At 44.0% G+C, this 22,006-nt stretch overlaps 1 protein-coding gene across 1 annotated transcript; it reads left to right on the plus strand.

Annotated features, from left to right (window-relative positions):
- Positions 1–1,501: 1,501 nt before the first annotated feature.
- On the plus strand, positions 1,502–17,589 carry LOC103253909 (solute carrier family 2, facilitated glucose transporter member 3-like). The gene is made up of 10 exons (XM_008052115.1): positions 1,502–1,574; positions 4,842–4,934; positions 5,636–5,796; positions 6,732–6,972; positions 7,293–7,455; positions 7,747–7,934; positions 12,455–12,559; positions 13,840–13,941; positions 14,937–15,140; positions 17,344–17,589. Exons 1-10 carry the CDS (start codon positions 1,557–1,559, stop codon positions 17,560–17,562), a joined length of 1,494 nt encoding a protein of 497 aa, XP_008050306.1. The 5' UTR covers positions 1,502–1,556; the 3' UTR covers positions 17,563–17,589.
- The last annotated feature ends 4,417 nt before the right edge of the window (positions 17,590–22,006 follow it).

The following is a 22,006-nucleotide window of genomic DNA, read 5'->3' on the forward strand; positions in this document are numbered from 1 at the left end:
CGGGGAGACGGGCCGGGAAGCGGGTGTGCGGGTGGGGCTGGGGCCGGCCTGGCCTGGAGGACGCGGGGCCTCGAGGAGCGGTCCGGGCAGGCGGCCGGGCGGGGGGGGCTCGTGAGGCTTGGGGGTCCTCCCGAGCGCCCGCAGACGGTCGGCGTGGCCAGCGACAACCGGACGGCCCTGGGGATTCCGCGTCCTTCCCGGCCGGTGGTCGGGGTGGACGAGTCTGCGAGGAGGGGGAGGGCCGCGTGCCCCGGGCGGGATGCCGGTTCTGGTTCCGCCCCAGTGGAATACACGGACTGAGTTCAGCGTTCCCACCGGTTCTTAAAGACGAGGTCCCCGGTTGGTTTTGCAAGTGGCTGACTAGCCCCTGGCTGCTTTGTGTCCTTGGGGTCAGTGTCCGGCCCTGTCGCCCAGGCTGGAGTGCAGTGGCACGGCCTGCTGGGCTTAGGTGGTCCTTCCACTTCCGCCCCCCGAGTAGCTGGGACCACAGGCCCGCACCACCACGCCGGCAAACTTTGAGGCTTTTTGTAGAGACAGAGTGTTGCCATGTCGTCAAGGCCGGTCTCGACCCCCTGGGCTCAAGCAGTCCTCCTGCCTCTGCCTCCCAACGTGCTGAGCTCATGGGGATGAGCCATCGTGCCTGTCCAAGTGCCTCACTTTCTAAGAAAACTGTATTTATTTGAGTTAAAAGAGCAATGGGCGTTGGGGGTGGGTTTTGTTGATTTGGTCTTCCCAAATGAGAATGACCTAGAAAAGATGAACTAGCCTCAAAGGGCAAAGCGAGAGGAGGCTGAGGTGGGGACGGTGACAGAAATGAAAAGGAAAGACAGTCCAAGGAGGATGTGGAATAGTCCACGGGATGCCTGTTTCCCTTCTCCTCCTCACGGCAGGAAGAATCCCGGTGCCGCACCATCTGTGCTTCAGCTGACCCTTCACCCAGCCCTCCCAATGGGCAGGGCTGGTAGAGGAGGAGACAGACTCAGTCTTGAGTGGGTGCGCGGAATCACGCAGTCCAGTGTCACGGCAGCTCGCTGAAGCCGTCTAGGCTGAGGTGAAGCTCCAAGGGGGTGGCTTGTTCCCGATATTTTCAGCTTCGTGTGGCAGAAGAAGCCACATTAAATCACAGGAGGAGCACCAAATCCAATCCCTGCTCACGTTGCAGATGGGGAAACTGCTATTTGTGACCCAGAAGTCACTCCAAATGTAGGCGAGCTCATTTGAGCGTGTTCAGCTATTACCTTTCTCTCTCCCCAGGATCCTTAACGACAGAAAGTTCTTCCCACTGGCTGCTGAGCAAGGGGAAAGAGCTCTGTTGAGGACCCCAGAGTTGAGTTTACTCTAAGACATTGTTAGAATCATAGGAGGTTTCTTTCTTCCATAACTTTTTGTTTTTTGGGTTTTTGGGAGTGTTGTCTGGCCGGGGGACTAAAAACAGTCTCTTCCTCATGGAAAGTAAGTAAATGGAGTGAATGAATAACCAGCCAATTACAATTTACAGGTAGCAGCAGCACCTTGAAGAGGAACTGGACAGAGTGGATCCTTAGTGTAGCAGAGAGATGGAGAACAGACAGGGTGTGAGTATTAAGGAGTGGTTTCAGATACGAGCTCGGTTTGTCCTGGTTCTGGGGATGATCCCAATGCCTGTCACCTGCCTCAGCTTGTCTTGATGTTGTGTAGCATACACAAGGGGTGGGAGAGAGTCTGTTGCAGCCAGTAGACTCGGCACATTCCCCAGTTGTTTCCATTCGTGGTGAGTATTGGCCATGGGCGGCATTTGTGCTTTGGTGTTGTCAGGAACAGTGGGGATGAGGCAGCAGGCACATCAGCATTGTGTTTGCCAACAGGCCTCAGTCAAAATGATGCACAGCTGGTTCTGAGGGAACCTTCGTGAAAAGAGCCTTGGCTGTAGGCATGGAGAGCAGCACAGGCATACCCGAATGTGCTCAACAGTAACTCTTTTTCTAGGGCAGACTAGAGGGTAACTGAGTCCTAGTTTCTGCAGTCTGTGATAAAGATCCACAAAAGGAATTACATAATGGATTGGGATTGCATAGGCATCAGCTAGTGTTAAGGGACATGCTGCCTCAAGTCAAGAGGTTATCATGTGTGGTCACATGCGGAAATATTGTTTATTTACTTTTGAATGTAGTCTCATTCTGTCATCCAGGCTAGGGTTCAGTGGCACAATCATGACCCACTGCAGCCTCAATTTCCTGGGTTCAGGCAATCTTTCTGCCTCAGCTTCCCAAGTAGCTGGAACTACAGCTACATACCAGCATGCCCATCTAAAGTTTTTGATTTTTTTTTTTTTTTAGTTGAGATGAGTTTTCACTCTGTTATCTAGGCTGCTCTTGAACTCCTAGGCTCAAGTAATACCCAGTTGGCCTTCCAGCATTATGGGGTTACTGGTGTGAGCCACTGCTCCTAGTCTGGAAAGACTCTAAACTTGTTTTCTGGGAATTCACTGGTATCTTGAGTGGCTTGCATTTCGGAATTTCAGATTTTTTCTGGAACATTTAATGGTAAAGGAAGCAGAGTTGGGGGAAGGGAAGCAGTTGCTTTTCCTTAGCACATTTTCTAAAAGATACATCTTTCTTTTGGAAAATCTAAGAAGTCAACAGATTTTGATCTGTTTACTTGATAGTTGTTAAGACTGTTTTACAAGACCACAAGTGGAAGCACTGGAAGAGCAAGATAGGAGACACAAATTAGAGTGATCCTCTTTTTCGTGTGTTCACTCGTACACCAATCAAAATTGCAGCTGCTGTGCCCCCTCCCTACCTAGCTCCACCTGCAGCAGAGCCAGAGATGCCTTGCCATATTTACAGTAAGTCCCCTACATATACCAGTGAGCTCAGTTCTGAGAACGCTATCCTAAGTCCACTTTGTTCATAAGTCCAACAAGTTTAGCCTAGGTACTCAACTAGTACATAGGCTATATAGTACCAGCTACATCACCACTACTTTTACACTTGCTTCCTGACATCCTGGGCTTGAAAGAAAGATACTGTACTCTGTACAGTACTTTGAAGTACACAAAAGCACAACACAACCGCTTGTAGAGGATGCACACATGTGACAGTGTACACAAGACACATGAACTAGTGTGTCTGGACTACACACATGTGACTGGACATGCGAATGCACATTCAAATCTTTGTCACAACTTGAGGATTCATATGTAGAGGATTTACTGTATTTAATTTAACAATTAGGTTTGATGCTTTGTTTTTCATTTCAGAAATCATAGGGGTAGTCAGTCTCACTCTGTTGCTCATGGCCACCCCAGCATCAACCTGCAGGGCTCAGGCAATTCTTCTGCCTCAGTCTTCCAAGTAGCTGGAACTATAGGAGCATGCCACCATGCCTGGCTAATTTTTTGATTTATTGTAAAGATGAGGTCTCACCATGTTGCCCAGGCTGATCTCGAACCCGTGGACTCAGGCAGTCCCCTCATCTCAGCCTCTCAAAGCACTGAGATTACAGGCTTGAGCCACCGTGTTCTCAGATTAGGTCCTATAATTTTTGGAATGATAAATGAACACTGGCTTCAACTTAAAGTCGTCAGCTACATTGTCCCCTAAGAAGAGAGTCAGCCTGTCTTTTGAAGCTTTGAAGCTAAGCATTGACTTGTCCTCTCTAGCTATGAAAGTCTGGGCTGGGAGACTAGGCAAGGTCCACTTGCCAACTGAAGCTCCCAGTTTGCTACCCTGTCTGGCCTGAAAGGAAAAGAGTTGAAGGTGGGAAAGGGTGAAGGTACTGGCGGACTGTAGAGGATGGCCTTAGGCATAAAGATCGAGCTTCCCCAAGGAGGAAATCTGAAACTTAAATTATTCCCAGGATGAGAATTCCCGGTGCGAGGCATGATGGTTTGGTCCCCCCCATTAGGAATCATCTCCTATGCGTCAGCTCCAGAGTGAGCTGAGTGTCCTAGCCCCAGCTGGGTTGGAGACAGGACAGTATTTAGTAAATGGGAAGACTCTCAAATCGGGCCAAGATACAGTGGATAGATCCATGGTCCTGAGATAGAAGAGTCTCAGAGAGCAGCCCTGTGGTGAGGACACACACCGTCACCACCACCACTCAGCTTCTGTGGAGTGGGGTACAAGTGAGACTATACTGGGTCTAGCAGTTTCCAAAATCACCAGTTCTTGGGAATCCTACCTGAAGCTGTATTTTCCTCTCTCCCAGTTCTTGAGCGAAATTCTTTGCTTACCTTTCCTGGTGCAGGTTTTTAAATGCCTCCAAACTGACTAATCGGATTCTCTTAATGTCTTCCTTCCCCAGTTTTCCTATCACTTTTTACAAGTTAATTTTACATTCGGCCAGGCTGGGTGGCTCAGCCTGTAATCCCGTGCTTTGGGAGGCCGAGGTGAGTGAATTGCCTGAGCCCGCGGGTTTGAGACCCGCCTGGGCAACTTGGTGAGACCTCATCTCTACAATAAAAATCAAAAAATTAGCCGGGTGTGGTAGCACACGCCTGTAGTTCCAGCTACTTGCAAGGCTGAGGCGGAAGGATCGCCGGAGCCCAGCAGGTCGAGGCTGCGGTGGCTGGGAGCGGTCACTGCACTCCAGTCTGGGCAACTGAGTAAGACTCCAACTCAAAAAAAAAAAAAAATTTTTTTTTTACATTCTTATTTCAAGGTAAGTTCTTGCAGTATAACCTATTCCTTTGTGTTCTCCACCCATTATCTAAATCTCATTCCTCTGTTGAGATTGTGGATGCATAGGTCAAGTTTACCTGATACAGCTCTATAACTAATAAGAAACAATCATCAGTCAAACGTTTTAAGGACTGTCTTCTCTCCTCCCTGTCCTCCCACCGCCCCTACCCTTCCCAGGTCACTCCACCTCTGATCCTGGCCATCACAGTTGCTACAATTGGCTCTTTCCAGTTTGGCTACAATACTGGAGTCATTAATGCTCCTGAGATGGTGAGTGCCAACAACAAGAATTAGAATTTAGAATATGGAAGTTACTCCTCTAATACAAGTAGGGTTTTGTGAATTCAGAATTTCAGACTGGTGTGGCTCATACCTATAATCCCGGCTACTTGAGAGGTGGAGGAAGGAGGATTGCTTGAGCTCAGGAGTTCAAGCCCAGCCCGAGCAACATAAGGAGTATTCTAAAAAACAAATTAAGAAAAAAAAGTTTTTTGAATTAAGACAAATTTTGTGCCTAGCCTGGCTAAGCCAGAAGAGAGAGAACATATTGGTGGGAAAGTCTAGTGGCGTCAATAAAAGCAGAAAGGCATTTGCTCTCTAGAGCCTAAGCAGTATCTTTTCTTCCTCTCCCACTCTCATCCCAAGGTGATACACTTCCTATTATTCCTTAGGAGTTAGTTACAAAGGATGAGGGGTGGCTCTTAGGAGAGGTCAGGGGTAGCCAATGAACAGCAGTGCTGCCACCTACTGAGATTCTCAGGATCAATAAAAAGTTTCCCATTTCAAAGATGGTAGCATCTACTCCAGTGTATTATGTGCAACTTCCTTCCCCATCTGTCCATTCCCTTGATTTTCTACCTACAAGGTAATCGTGAAACTGGTCTCTAATATTTTAGGGAATAAATGATCTCTAATGTTTGTATCTTTGTCCCCAATGTAACAGTCTTTCCACCAACCATTTTATTTTACAGATCATAAGGAACTTTCTCAATTACACTTTGAATAATAAATTAGGAAACCCTCCCTCTGAGATGGTGCTCACGTCCCTGTGGTCTGTGTGTGTGGCCATCTTCTCCGTTGGTGGTATGATTGGCTCCTTTTCCGTTGGCCTCTTTGTCAACCGCTTTGGCAGGTATTGACCAGAAACTGGGCAAGAAGTGGGATCTTCTGGCTGCATTGAGGACAACTATAGAGAATTAGGGCAGGGAGGTAATGATGTGTTTGCATGAGAATACATCAAATTTTCAAGAAGGGAAACCTAGTCCAACTGGCCCTGAATATAACTGTTCTTGCTTGTAGCTCTGTTAGCATACATATCTCTCTCCCAGGCTTGCAAGAAATAAGCCATGTGAATGATTGGCTTTTGCAGTTCAGCTTAGGCTAGTTCAGAGTTATTCTCTAGTAATTTCAACTATGAGAGTTCCCAGAAACATGCTTAATTGACAGGGTCCAAAGGTGTTTGCTTTTCTAAAACATATGTGGTTTCAAACAAGTGTTTTCATTACCTGCAGGATTGGTAGGAATATTCTTCTAATTCTTGATCTGTGGCATATGTGGATAATGGCCAAATAACTGAACTGAAATCTCCCCAGAGAGGAAAACTGAATCTTCTCAGTCTACACTAGCTTAATATGACTTAGAAGGTAGACTGTAGTTTCGGTGAAGACTGATGAAGGAAGCACTTTAGTTTGCTAATTAGATGTTCTAGGAATGCAAATGGAATTGAAGTTAAAAAAAAACCCAATAAGGCAGCATATTTTATTTGATAATGCTTAATTTCTGGGTTTTTTTTAAACAAAAACTTCTTGCTATGTTGCCCATGCTGGACTTGAACTCATGGTCTCAAGCAATCCTCTAGCTTCAGTCTCCTTGGCAGTTGGGAATCTAGACATGCACCACTGTGCCAGGCTCCCAACTAGAAATGCTCTGACAAGAGAAAGTAAAAAAGAGAACCTAGACCAAAAGAGAAGACATGAGTCTGGAGAAAAGCAGAATAAAGAGGAAAGGAGAGAGAGTTGCAGCCTGTTCACTTTGCTAACCTCATTTTGTCTTGGATTCACCTTCCAGGCGCAATTCAATGCTGATTGTCAACCTCTTGGCTGTCACTGGTGGCTGCCTTATGGCATTCTCAGAAATGGCTGTGTCAATTGAAATGCTGATCCTGGGCCGCTTGGTTATCGGTCTCTTCTGTGGACTCTGCACAGGTTTTGTGCCCATGTACATTGGAGAGGTCTCTCCCACTTCCCTGCGGGGTGCCTTTGGCACTCTCAACCAGCTGGGCATCGTCATTGGGATTCTGGTGGCCCAGGTACTCTAGAGCTTCTCATACTTGAGGATGGTTAGTTTCATGGCTCTTAAAAGAGTTAACATTGGCAAAGCACTCGAGGATGTCTGGCACGTGTTCAGTTATATATGGAAGTTTCAGATATTGTTGTTGCTATAGTTCCCAGATAGTAATAACTAAAGAAGCAGGAAGGATAGAGAAAGGAAAAGAAGCACAATGTGTTTATCTTTTCCTGTTGTTAAAAAAAAAATGGATGACTTTCTGAACCTTTTTTTTTGTTTTTTTTAATGAACTTGTGGCCTTTGAAGTATGGGTTAATAGCATGATCTCTTTCTGGTTTCTAGATCTTTGGTCTGGAAGCCATCTTGGGGACTGAAGAACTATGGCCCGTACTTTTGGGCTTTACCATTCTTCCTGCTGTCCTACAAAGTGTGTTCCTTCCATTTTGTCCTGAAAGTCCTAGATTCTTGCTCATTAACAGAATGGAAGAGGAGAAGGCTAAGCGGGGTGAGTATCCTTCACACTTCATTAGAGGGAGCTTAGGGTTGTGGTTTGTTTGAAGGATGAGGGTATTGGATCTGTTTTTTTGTCATCCCTTTCCCTGCCTGATCAGAACCCAAGGAAAGAGTGTTCTAATTACTCTGGAGGAATAACAAAGAACCAGGTGAGAAGGCAGATTCAGGCATGGATGCTCAGTGATCACTGCGTCTTGTGTGGCTTCTTCCCAGCTGTCATACAGCAAAAATGAATTTGGGGCAAGCGTTATCTTTATCCTTTCCTCTTTGTTCTCTTCCCCAGTCCTCCAGCAGTTGTGGGGAACCCACGATGTGTCGCAGGACATCCAAGAGATGAAGGACGAGAGTGTCCGGATGGCACAAGAAAAGCAAGTGACGGTGCTCGAGCTCTTCAGAGTCCCCAGCTACCAACAGCCCATCATCATCTCCATCATCCTCCAGCTGTCTCAGCAGCTCTCTGGAATCAACGCTGTGAGTATCTACTTTGGGGTCAAAGGTGTCCTACCGTACTTCACTTAAAACGTTTGACCAGAGATCAGTGGGCATTAGGTGTTGCCCACCTTCTTTTTTGCTTTTTTTGAGTCGGAGTCTCACTCTGTCGTCCAGGCTGGAATACAGTGGCACGCTCATGTCCACCGCAGCCTCTACCTGCTGGGTTCAGGTGATCCTTCTGCTTCAGCCTTCCAAGTAGCTGGAAGTACAGGTGTGCGCTACCATGCCCGGCTAAATCTTTTTGATTTATGTAGAAACGTATCGCCATGTTACCCAGGCTGGTCTTGAACCCCTGGGCTCAGGCAATTCTCTCGCCTCAGCCTCCCAAAGTGCTGGGATTAAAGGCATGAGCCACCGTGCCCGGCTTTTTTTTAATCTTTTTTCTTTTTATTTTTTGAGTTGGAGTCTCACTTGGTCACCCAGGCTGGAGTGCGGTGGCTCATGGCCACCCCAGTGTCGACCTGCTGGGCTCCGGCGATCCTTTCACCTCAGCTTTCTAAGTAGCTGTACTACAGGCATGCACTACCACGCCTGGCTAATTTTTTTATTTATTGTAGAGATGAGGTCTTGCCAGGTTATCCAGCTGTTCTCGAACCCATGGGCTTAGGCAGTCCCCTCACTTTGGCCTCCCAAAGTTCTGGGATTACAGACTTGAGCCACTGCGCCTGGCCTTTGTTTTTTTTTTTTAAAGACAAGGTCTCACTCTGTCGTCCATGCTTTAGTGCAGCAATGCCATAATAGCTCACAGTAACCTTACGTGACTGGGCTTGAACTATCCTCCCATCAGCCTCCTAAGTAGCTAGGACTGCAGGTGCATGCTACCTTGCTTGGTTAATTGTATTTTTTTTGTAGATACAGCGTCTTGTTATGTTCCCCAGGCTGGTCTCAAACCATCCTCTTGCCTCTGCCTCCCCAAAGCACTGGGAATACAGGCCTGAACAACCATGCCACTCAGAAAACATTGATTATCTGAGTTCTGATTGAATTATTTTTTGTTTCTTACAATTATATCTCTAGTACATATTTTACATGTGAAAAAAATGAGAAAATAGATAAAGTGAAAAATGTAAGTCCACCCTTGCAACTTATGGTTAACATTTATCCTCTTATTTTCATTACTCTGTTTTTAACCACAGAATAATGTGATAATTTAAAATTTTTTTAATTTCCAGGCCTCTCTAACATCAACCTGTATTGTATGCTGGCATCAATATTAGGATGTAGGCCATACGACCTAATTAGACCCTTTAATTTATTTTTATTTTTTATTTTTATTTATTGTTTTTTTGAGTTGGAGTCTCACTGTCGCCCAGACTGGAGTGCAGTGGCTGCTCCCGGCCACCACAGCCTCTACCTGCTGGGGCTCCGGCGATCCTTCCGCCTCAGCCTTCCAAGTAGCTGGAACTACAGGCGCGTGCTACCACACCTGGCTAATTTATTTTTTGATTTATTGTAGAGATGAGGTCTCGCTGCCCAGGCGGGTCTTGATCCCGTGGGCTCAGGCTATCCACTCACCTCAGCCTCCCAAAGGCGCGGGATTACAGGCTGAGCCACCGAGCCCGGCTGACCCTTTAATTTATATGCCTTGGCTTTTTTTACCAGGACTTTACAGTCCAAAATCAGTCAAGACCCTGGGGATAAATAGGAGATCAGTTCAAGAAGCCTGGAGGGACATTGGTAATTTCAGACTGAGCTGGCCTTACTGGTCTATATGTTGTTTACCACTAGAATGGTGAGTATGATAGTGTAAAGTGGATGGCAGAATGGAAGCTAGCAATTGCACATAGACCTTGTATCCTATGCAAATATCAGCTTCCTGCTTTTGACTATGGGTTATGGGAAGAGAAACTATTCCTCTACCTTCTATACCTTCTATGCATTTGTGGATAAAATATGGCTATGAAGAGCACCCTTGTCCTACCTCTTTAAATACTGATTCATCCCTTGAGGGTTTGCTTTAAGTCCTTTTGTAAGAAAGCATTTTACAAAACATACTTGATGCTCAAAATAGTACCTGGTTCTTGATCTTTCCTCCTGCCTAACACTCCAAGACATTTGTATTTGGAGTAGCAGTGTTTCTTATGCAGGGTTAGAGGCTGTTTTTGTCAGAACCTAGGCATGGTCACACATGTCTGTAGTCCCAGCTATCTGCAAGGATTGTGTCCAGCCTGGACAACATAGTGAGACCACATCGCTTGAAAAAACAAAAAACCTAGGAGGAAAGATGGAGTATTTTGAAAAAGCCTCCTAGTGATTTAGTTGGAACCTAGTCCCAAATTTTCTCATTTGAAAATGATTATGTGGGACATACATTATATTACTCAAATAAAATATGCTCCCAAGACTTTCCAGAGCAGCAGAGCTAGAACTAGGCTTATGAGGCACCTACATGGAAGTGTGCTCTGAGAATGAGCACCTTTAACAAAAGCACCTTGCATGGTTCTGTGCTTATTTAAAAAGAAAAAAAAAAAAAGAATTCACGTGAGGCACCTTTCTGGTTGCCTAACCCCAGTCCTGGGCCTGTAAAACAGGATCAGAAAATATTGCCTATGACCAGGCATGGTGGTCCACACCTGTACTTCAAGCTTACTCGGGAGGCTGGAGTGGAAGGATTACTTGAACCCAGGAGTTCCAGGCCAGCCTGGGAACATAGCAAAACCATATCTCTTAAAACAAATAAGATCACCCACCGACAGTCACAAATGATCGATGAGCACTCTTTGGGACAGGCTCCTCCCGGTTTAGGAAATGATGTTGAGATAGGAAAAAAAAAAGAGGAATTAAGCAGGAAAGCTGACTTTTTATCTTAAGTAAGCAACTGCTTGCCATCTCTGCTTCTATAAATACTCTGTAAGTGCCTACATGCCCTTTTCCTTAACTGCAATCTCTGTTTCTGTAAACACGCTTTATTACACTTCATACGGAAATGTCCTTAAAAATGTCTGTTTCAATGCTTGTTGTAGAAGTAGAAGTAACTGTTCCCGATCCTAAATTTAAAATTGTAAATCCACCAATGGCAACCCCATGTACGTTATAACCAAAAAGCTCTACAAAAGCAGCTTGCACTGAGGGTCAGGGCTCAGGTTTTGGGAAGCTACTCCACTTGAGACTTCTGGAATAAACACCTTGGATTCTCCTCTCAGTCTGAGTGCATTCATTCCTGTTCCCGGTGAGTTGCTGCAGTTGCTATAACAATGTGTCATTCATTATTGTTGGACTAAGATGGCTCCCCAGTGTAGTCACTGAGCAGATTTTGCCCTGGGTCTGATCTAACCCAGAGCCAACCGAACTGGGGTCAGGATTCCTGAGTCTACTGAGTCAAGAATCTTTCCCGTAAGAGGCCTGGAAAGTGTCTGTAAGAAATAAATCTGATGCACAGCCGGCCTGAAGATCACTTTTGTAACCTACTTTGGAGCAAACCATGTTTTCTAATTTCCCTTAAAGGCTGAAGGGTGAGGCTGGGTAGTGTTTACCTAGCAGAGTAAACTGCTTTTAGGTGAGATGATGTTGGGGTTAGCTTACCTAGCTTGATAGCCCTAGATATCAAGGTAATTCTCCTGGGAGAAATTTTCTTGACATAGGTACATATACATTCAGGTTTTGATGTGGAGACATTTTGATATGGAAGAGAATTGGCATAACTATCTATCGTTGGTTTCACTTGGTCAAATGTCTTTCCCCACACACTTTATGTCATCATAAAATATTATATTAAGATTTTTAAAGTTTTTGTTTGCTTTTTGTCAGAGTTCTTTCTTGAGAGAATAAATCCCAAAGTAGAGATATCTATTGATCAAGAAGACTGAGAAATATTGCTGTGGAGGCAAATACTTGGTGCAATAAAGTGAACTGAACCTAGGTGATCTAGATAATGTTCCCTTGTCACCTTAGGGTCTGAGTCCAATATTTTGATATTTCTTTAACTGTGGTAGTTGTAGCAACCCTACATTTTAGTGCAGTGGCTACAAGTAATAGTTTATTTAATATATACATTTAACAAAAATACTTGGTATTACTTCCTAAAACACTTGGAACATACCTTGGGCTTCGAAATCCAGCCCAACCCCAGTTTATTAAATGAGCAGGCTAAGACTGTGCAGTTAGTTCACCATCAAATTGGGACATCAGTATGCCTGTAAATGTTTTGCAGGTTTGGGGAAGAGTCCTTTGAAAAAGCGTTTAGCTGTGTGTGGTGGCAGACGCCTATAATCCCAGCAACTCCAGAGACTAAGGCAAGAGAATCTCTTGAAGAGTAAAAGTAACACTAGGAATAAGCACAGTTAGAAAAAAATAGAAATAGAAAGCTAGAATTGAGAGGGTTCCAGAGAGAATGGAGATAAGATACAGAGGAAAATTCATTTGTAGAAAGGATGTTGTGATTGAACAGAAACCCTGGAAAAAGGACTTCTTACCTCCAGGGACATTTAAGGGTTTTTTTAGGACTCTATTTAACTGATATGCACAGTTGTATCAAAATTGCATGTTTTGTTTTCTTTTAGGTGTTCTATTATTCAACAGGAATCTTTAAGGATGCAGGTGTTCAGGAGCCAATCTATGCCACCATCGGTGCGGGTGTGGTTAATACTATCTTCACTGTAGTTTCTGTAAGTCAGATGGCACAATAATTTTGGGGAGAGAAAAGATTAATTGCAACAGTTATTCAAGATGGATTTTATATCCTTCAACCTCCCTACTCTCATTTAGTTAGACTTTTTTTGTTGTTTGATTCCTCTTTGGGGGAAAAAAAGCCATACACTGAATGATGGGTTGAAGAATCTCCCCTCTTCAAGCATCCGGGAGGGATGGGAAGGGAGCAGTGTAGAAGGGATGATATAGGATGCTTTGACCTCTGAATTGGAGAAGGGTGGTGTTTGGAAAACTCTCAAACCCTATTGTTTTTTTTACTAAAACAACAAGAATGATCAACACAGAAAACTTCTGTGACCCCAAAATATATTGGAATTTCTCCCCACCAGTAAGCAATCAATCATTTATGTAGCAGACTCCAGCTGGGTGTCCTCTAGTTTAATTCCAACACTGTCTGCCTAGAATAGAGCCAGATCTCACGTTTGAGGGCTCAACTCCCAAGGCACTCCCCTTTCCCTGACATCAGTCATAGGTTCGGGCCTCCAGAACTGCTGACCAACTGACTGTAAGTTGGGATTCTAACAACCCTATTTTGGGGTTTGATTAATTTGCTAGAGTGGCTAACATAACTCAGGGAAACACATTTACAGATTTATTATAAAGGCTATTTTAAAAGATATAAATAAACACCCGATAGGTACATAGGGCAAGGTTTGGAAGGATGCCAAGGTCAGGAGGTTCTGTCTCTGTGGAGTTGGGGTGCGCCACCCTCCCAGCATGTTGCTGAGCTTGGGTTAACCATCTTGTCAGCCCCTCTATGTGTAGCTATCCCGAAGCTCCCCATACCCTGTCCTCTGGTTCTGTTATGGAGACCTTGAATTGTATGGAAATATGAAACAAAAAGGGCATGACTAAACTCAGTCGGGCATATCTGTTTAGATTATTTTTGGACTCTCTGTGTAGCATTTCTTCCTGCAGAACACTCTTTGAAATGAGGGAACTACTAACCATAAGGAGATTAGAGTTCTGTCAAGTGGGCAGTTGAAAGGAAGGCAGGAGAAGGTTAGAGAGAGAGATTCTGTGTTCTGAGGCTTGCAACTTCCCAACATTATAACAAAGGACAGTAGCAAGGTATATGGGAGTTATGAGCCAGGAACTATGGGGGGGGGGAACGTGTATAGATGTGATAATATCACAGGAGGTATGACTGTTACAAATTTCCTGCTATTGATAAGGCATATTCCAGGTGATTTCATAGAAGAGACAACAGACTGTTTCACTTATATTCTTCTTTTAGCTGTTTCTGGTGGAGAAAGCAGGCAGAAGGACTCTACATATGATAGGCCTTGGAGGGATGGCTTTTTGTTCTCTCCTCATGACTGTTTCTTTACTACTAAAGGTGAGTGCTCTTTGAAGAAAAGGGAGGGAAGAGGGAAAGGAGAGTTTACAGTTGACTCTCTGTGACACAGAGGTGGGCTGTTAAGGTTGGAGAGCATCAGCAAAGTGAAATTTGAGAGAAACTAGAAGCTCAGATTTTTGAGCAAGGTGGATCACCTGAGATAGTGTTAAGGATCACAAGTTCTGCTACTCACTGCTTTTAGGCCGAAATGGACAAGCGTGAGGTGTTGTGCAAGGAGCGTGACTTTATTCCAAAAGCCAGCAGGTGCCTCGAAGAACTCATTTCAAAATCTTAGGCTGCGGGTAAGGGATTTTATAGGGAAAGAATGAAATAAGGAGTATTTGCAGGTGGTGCAGGATACAGGGTTATGTGTCTCGCTTCGACGATCATCCTGAACTGCCGCCCAGCTGGAGAGCTGCCTGACATCATCTCAATTGTGGTCAGGTTACAGAATAACCTCCCAAGGGTTACTTCTGAGTTTTGCCATGGGGTCTTCAGGCACAGATGACTTCTGAATTTCTCAAGCAAGTACACAGTTAGAGCAATGGGTATGTGCTTAATTATAATCATAGGATCGTTGTATAGCAGGAGTCCGGAAAGGAAAGGCGGGGGGGGAAGTGTCTCTGCAAGCTGGTTTGTGAAGTTAACCACAAGGAAAAAAATAAGTTTCAAAAGCTAGCATTCTTGGTTACAACAGGCAAACTGTTATTATCCATACATTTACATAACATTATAGGATGTAAAATTATCTAATTCTTAAAATGACATTGACTTAATCCCATATTATAGGTGATAAAATGGTCTCAGTTCAAAATGGCATATGTGAGATCACATAGCTAGGATTCTAAAACACAAGGCTTCGGCTCCAAGTCCAGTTAACCGCGTTACAGCACCGGACAGAAGGACTTGCTGTTCAGTCAGCACTCACCTCTGGAAGCTGGCTTCTCAGTCATGTTGTCGTCAGTGTTAACTTCCGTTCTTACTTCCATTTACAGGATGAGTATGATTGGATGAGCTATGTCTGCATTGGGGCTATCTTGGTCTTTGTGGCCTTCTTTGAAATTGGACCAGGCCCCATTCCCTGGTTTATTGTGGCCGAACTCTTCAGCCAGGGGCCCCGCCCAGCTGCAGTGGCTGTGGCCGGCTGCTCCAACTGGACCTCCAACTTCCTAGTTGGCTTGATCTTCCCCTCTGCTGCAGTAAGTAAACTCAACCTATCTTAAAGCCAGACTGCATCAGCTGACATGTTGAAGAAACGCATTAACAATACAGTAGTGTCCCCTCATCTGCAGTTGCAGTCACCTGCAATTCAATTGAAAATTTCAGAAATAATTTATAAGTTTTAAATTGCACACTGTTCTGAGTAGATGAAATCTTGCTCTGTCTGTCCCAGGATGTGACTCCTCCCTTTGTCCAGCGGATCTACGCTGTCTATGTTCCCTGCTGATTGCCCGTTAGTCACATAGCAGCCATCTTAATGATGAGATCGACTGCCACAGTTTCTCAGTGCCTGTGTCCAAGGTACCCTTATTTTACCTCAGAATGGCCCCAAAGGGCAAGAGTAGTGATACTGGCAATTCAGGTATGCCAAAAAGAAGCTGTAAAGTGCTGCATTTAAGTTGACAGTGTGAAAGTTCTTGACTTCATAAGGAGAGGAGAAAAAAATCGTATGCTGAGGTTGCTGAGATCTACAGTAAGAACGATCTCTGTTCGTGAATTTGTGAAGAAGAAAATAGAAATCTGTGCTAGTTTAGGTGCTGTACCTCAGACTGCAAAAATTGGGACAACAATGCACAATAAGTACTTAGTTAAGATGGAAAAAGCATTAAATTTGTGGATGGAAGATATAAAGAGAAATGCATTCTGATTGACAGGAGTGGAGTTCAGTGCTGTCTGCGATGAGGAGCACCACTGGGGATCTGGGGGTCTACCCTCCATAAGTAAAGGAGGTCTAGTCCATGGGGGAATCTAACATTTTAAGACCCCAGTGGATGCCTACCTATGCTGTACTGGTTTTTCCTATACATACATACATACATACCTAAGATAAAGTTTTAACTTACATATTAGGTATAGAAAGATTTATTTTATTTTTCTGACAGTGTCTCTGTTGCACAGGCTGGAGTGTTATGGCACTCTCATAGCTCACAGTAACCTCAGATTTGGGGCTTAAGCAATCCTCCTGCCTCAGCCTTCTTTGTAGCTAGGACTACAGGGGCATGCCACCACACCTGGCTAATTTTTAACGTTTTTTGTAGAAATGGAGGCCTTGCTATGTTGCCAACGCTAGTCTTGAATGCCTGGCCTCAAGCAGTCCTCCTCTCTCAGCTTTCCACAGTGCTTGGATTACAGGAGTGAGTCACAGTACCTAGCCACAGAAAGAGATTTTAAAATAATAGTTCTAACAATATACTGTAATAAGAGTTATGCAAATGTGGCCTTTCTTTCCCTCTCTCTCAAAATAACCGGTTGTACTGTATTGATCTTTCTCTAGTGATCTGTCAATCTGATAACCAATATGGTTCTCATGTTACCAATGTATGGGCACCCTATACAGTGTGGATACAGTGGACAAAGGAATGATCCGTGTTCTGGGAGGGAAAGAGTAAGATTTTATCATGCTACTCAGAAGGCTATGTAATCTGAAACTTACGAATTGTTTATTTCTGGAATAAATGGTTTAGAGTGTGGATAACTGAAACTGCAGAAATTTTGGATCAAGTAGGACTACTGTAGTTACTAACACCATGAAAGATTAGATATTAAGGGCTTTAAACCCAGTTTCCCCCCTCATTTTCAGTGACATATAGAGAAAAGAAAACAACAACAACAAAAGATTAAACTGGAAGGAAACTAGGACCCTTCAAAGGGCCATTGGTCTAAGATGATGCAGGCACAGTTTTGCCTAGAAACACAATGACAGTGATGAGTCTCAAAGGGCTCTAAACCAATACTTAAAATCCATAACTTGAATTAGCAATAATAGCTTCATAGTTTTAAAGGTTCACTAAGCTTAGGTTGTTCAATCAGATAGGTCCTGTTATAAAATGACCTGAGCTGATTTGTTTCATAGAGGAACTTGCAGCGGACATCTAGAATACACTTTCTATTTCCATGAGTTTTTTTGGAAACCCCAATTTTAAGAACAATGGAAACTCCTCAGATACTCAATTTGGAAGCAGGTAACATCAATGAATAGGAAATGGTATGACACAAAAATGCAGAGAAATATAGTAAGTTAGCAATGGAATCATAAATTAATTGCTAAAGAAATCGTACTGTTTTCATTACATATGGAGGGCTTATCACTTCAAGCCCACTGGAGATAATGCATGTGAGAGAAATTGAGATTGTCAGTGACCACTGCTACAACAATTCTCCTTTTTTCTCTTCTTTCACTAGTACTATTTAGGAGCCTACGTGTTTATTATCTTCACTGGCTTCCTCCTCATCTTCTTGGCCTTCACCTTCTTCAAAGTCCCTGAGACCCGTGGCCGGACTTTTGAGGAAATCACACAGGTCTTTGAAAGACAGACCCAGGAGGCCAGAGGATACGGGAGAAGCCCCACCCTGGAGATGCATCCCTTCCAGCCTGAGAAAGAATCCACCCCTGGCATCTAAACCTGCCTCTCACCCCCTCCCTCCCCGGGGAGAACTGCCTCCTCAGGAGCAGCCCAGGACTCCCCTGAGGGCTGCTGCTGGCTTCCTTTCTTGGTCCACACACTCCGTGTGCATGCCACGCCAGGGCTGGGCATCGTTGGATTTTCGACGGCTTTTTACGCAGTTCGTTTCTTGCACGTTCTCTTCTGTCTCGGAGCCACCACGTGAACCTGCCTTCATTTCCGGAGGGCTTGGCAGCTGGCATACGACAGCTTGGCCAGTTCTTCCTCCCTTGGGTCCTGATAGTGCCCCACCAAGGGACATGGGGAGGAAGAGTAAGGTGCATTCCCCCTCCTCACACTCACCAGGAAGCAGCTCCACATCTGAGTGTGGAAGAGGGCAGTGGGGGGGCAACACGAGAGCACCTTCCTCACTTCCACGCAGCTCTGCACAGCAAGGCCCCTTGAGTTGATTCTTTGGTCTTCTGGTTTGACTGCAGAAAAGCATATTTTTCAAGTGTAGAGTAATTTTACGAGATGAGAACATAAGGACATGAGAGGGAGATGTTTCAAGATGTTTTCATTTATGTTTCTGAGATAGGGTTTGTCCTGAGTGATTATTACCTAGTTTAAATGTGTTGCTGCTTTAGAGTCATGGCACGGTTATCTTTGTTACCATGCGACTGTGGTACCATGCTAAGTGTCCTCAGGGGACTCGAATCTTTCCAGTAGACCACACTTGAGATTGTAGAGTCAGTGCTCAGAGTAGCCCACACTTGAGAGTATGCATGTATGTGCACTGTTACTTTGCTCTGGGTGGAAGTAGTTTATTGGTGACTTGTTTCCTCCATGTCCTCTATGTTCATTCCTACAGCCCCCCTTTGCATAGAATATATTAAAGCCCATCCTGTCATCCCTGTGTATATCAATGACGCTGCCTCTGCTGGGTAGAATTTGCATTCAGAGGAAAAAAGGTGTGAGCTCAGCGCATCTGCCCTCTGGGGGCCCAGGAGGGTCCTGTGGGGGAGTGGGAGCATAACTGCTTCTAACTGGAGTGTTTCAGGGGGTGAGAGGAGGTGGTGGGATTTCCTCCTGCCACGGGTCACAGACGCCCCCCCCCCGCCCTCTCCTAGTTTGGCAGTATTTTTATAAATGGATACTGGACCCTGGTGACACTCACCTTTTCTTCCCTACTTCTTAAGTCGCCTGATCTCCATTCCCCTCCATCCTGCTTACACATTTCAGACCCTTTAGCCAAACCCTTGCCAGTAACAGTATTTAGTTGTCACTTCTCACCATTCCCTCCGGTCGTTGAGCCTTTGAATAGAAACTCACGTAGCCACGGAGTGGGGTTTTGTTAGAAGTGACCTTCCTCTAGCTGCGCCTCTCCTTCTGGATCCTCCAACAGCAGGTTGGCAGTGAGGCAAAGTAGCATTGTTCTCACTTCTGAGTGGTCAGATTGTGACTGTCTCCACGTGGGTTTTCTATGATAAATGTTACTGTGGTTCTTTGTTTTAAAATAAAAATTCTAAATATATATGACATCACAGGCCCATTATGTTGTATCCTTCTTGTAACTACATCAGCTTAAAATCCTGCCTTGGCTATTCAGCACCTGTTGCAAACTTGAATAGTTTCTTAGAGTCTCAGGCACATGAAAATAGCAATACATGTTTATTCTGCAGCTTAAATGAGAAAGTCTTTGTGTATTGCTTTTCATAGTTAATAATTTATATTCATGTTTCTGGTTAAAACCATTTTCTTCGTTTTGTTTTGTTTTGTTTTCCTCTTGTGTTCTTTTCTACTTGCTTCTTTTTCCAGTCTTTCTAAATTCATCCCACATCACTGTCAGAGATCCATATGACATGCCCTTAATATCTGTAGGGCATTGGTTTCAAGATCCCACAGCCCTTCTAGGCAAGGTCCCTACTAATCTTTTCAGTTTATTTCATAGCTCCTATTTCTATAAAGCACCTCATCCACACCTCCATTCCTGTTTAAGTTCTGACACTCCACATACCAAAAATATACGTATGAGTTTTTCTATCTGCTCAACCTGACCATGAACTCTATAAAGCTTTCCTTATTCCCCAAATGTTCTTACACTGTGGTATTCTGTGTATGTTAGAGGGAATTAAAAATGAAATACCTCTGACTGTCCCATATTCTCCACAATTGTCTTGGCTCCCTTTTCCTGCCTTTGCTTCCTTATAAGTCATTCTACATAATCAGAGGGATCTTTTAGAATCAAAGCATGCCATTCTCCCTGCTTGAAGCTTTCCAATTACACCTTACCACTTAAAATAATATCCTGACTCCTTTACCATGGCCAACAAATCTCCTCTCCTGGCCTAAAACCTGAGCTGGAGTAGGAGACAGTGTCTTTAGATGACAGAATCCACATAATGCCAGAAACCCCAATATAAACACTCTTAATGGGAAGACTGAAAGGAAAATACACATACACAAATGCATACACAGAGAAGGAAACAGTAATACTTGACCATATGAGGACATAATTAATGAAGGAAATTCTGGATAAACTCTTCAGTGCTAAATACAAAGACAAAAGGATTCATGAAAGAGGTTAAAAGACATGAAAGACGGGTAGGAAGAACAAAGGGGCATCTCAGCGTTCTACAAGAAAAGAACGAGGCAAAAGCAATATTTAAAAATAATCTTCTAGAACTAATAAAAGATACAGAAGAAACCAAATAAATCCCAAGTAGCATAACTGGAAATAAAAAATCGCAACAAATCATACCAAAACTTTAGTTAGAGAGGTACAGCATTGGCCAGGTGTGGCGGCTCACATCGGTAATCCCAGTACTTTGGGAGACTGAAGTGGGAGGATCACTTGAGCCCAGGAATTCAAGACCAAGTAGGGCAACATAACAAGAATCTGTCTCTACAAAATGTTAAAAAAAAATTTTAGCAGGGCGTGGTGATGCACACCTATAGTTGAAGTAGTCGGGAGGCTGAAGCAGAAGGATCAACCTGAGCTCAGGAGGTGGAGGCTGCAGTGAGCTGTGACTGGTGCCACTACACTCCAGTCTGGGTGACAGAGTGAGACCCGTATTCAAAGAAAAAAAAAATTGATTAACAACAACAACAAAAAAGTCAACATAGTGTAAAAGAATAGCATCAACATGGTAAGAAAAAAATATTCGTCAATCTGGAATTGCATACTATATAGAAGGTTGGTGCCAAAGTAATTGAGGTTTCAGACTGAATTTTAACATAATTAGGTTCAAACACGTCTTTATTAATCAAAAGAGGAACCATTACAATCAACACATTTTTGCTAAGAAACAAGTTTGTTTATTCCTGTAACATCAAAATCTGTGCTTTGGGATTCGGTGAACTCTTGGGAAGCATTTTCTGCATCCTGCTGGTTGTGGAAGCGTTTTCCCTGCAAAAAGTTGTCAAGATGCTTGAAGAAGTGGTAGTCGGTTGGCAAGAGGTCAGGTGAATATGGCAGGTGAGGCAGAACTTTGTAGCCCAATACGTTCAACTTTTGAAGTGTTGGCTGTGCAACGTTCGGTCGGGTATTGTGGAGAAGAATCGGGCCCTTTCTGTGGCCAATGCTGGGCGCAGGTGTTGCAGTTTCACATTGATTTGCCAACGTACTTCTCAGATGTAGTGGTTTCACCAGAATTCAGAAAGCTGCAGTGGATCAGACAAGCAGGAAACCACCAAACATTGACCATGACCTTTTTTTGGTGCAAGTTCAGCTTTGGGAAGTGCTTTGGAGCTGCTTCGTGGTTCAACCACTGAGGTGGTTGTCACTGGTTGTCTTATAAAATCAACTTTTCATTGCAAGTAATAATCTGATTGAAAAACAGTTCATTGTTGTATAGAATAAGAAAAAATGACACTTCATAATAATGATTTTTTTTCATTTTCGGTCAGCTCATGAGGCACCCAGTTATTGGGCTTTTTTTCCTTTCCAATTTGCTTCAAATGCTGAACAACTGTAGAATGTAGAAGTTGAGTTATTTGGCAACTTCTCGTGTCGTTGTAAGAGGATCAGCTTTGATGATTGTTCTCAATTGGTCATTGTGAACTTCCTATGGCCGGCCACAATGCTCTTCATCTTCAGGGCTCTAATATCCTTTGCAAAACTTCTCAAATTGCCACTGTACTGTATGCTCGTTAGCAGTTCCTGGGCCAAATGCGTTGTTGATGTTGCAGTTGTCTGCTGCATTACAATCCATTTTGAACTCTAAGAAAATCACTCAGATTTGCTTTTTGTCTCACATCATTTCCATAGTCTAAAATAAATATAAAATAAACAGCAAGTAATAAGTCATTAACCAAAAAAGTGAGAAATATGCATTAAAATTCTGTGTAACATAACTACATTTATTAAGAATGTATTCCATGGCCGGGCGTGGTGGCTCAAGCCTGTAATCTCAGCACTTTGGGAAGCAGAGGTGAGAGGATTGCCTGGGCTCAGGGGTTCT

This window comes from Carlito syrichta, unplaced genomic scaffold, assembly GCF_000164805.1.
Source record: "Carlito syrichta isolate Samal-C Ts95f unplaced genomic scaffold, Tarsius_syrichta-2.0.1 Scaffold256706, whole genome shotgun sequence".
Classification (NCBI taxonomy): Eukaryota; Metazoa; Chordata; class Mammalia; order Primates; family Tarsiidae; genus Carlito; species Carlito syrichta.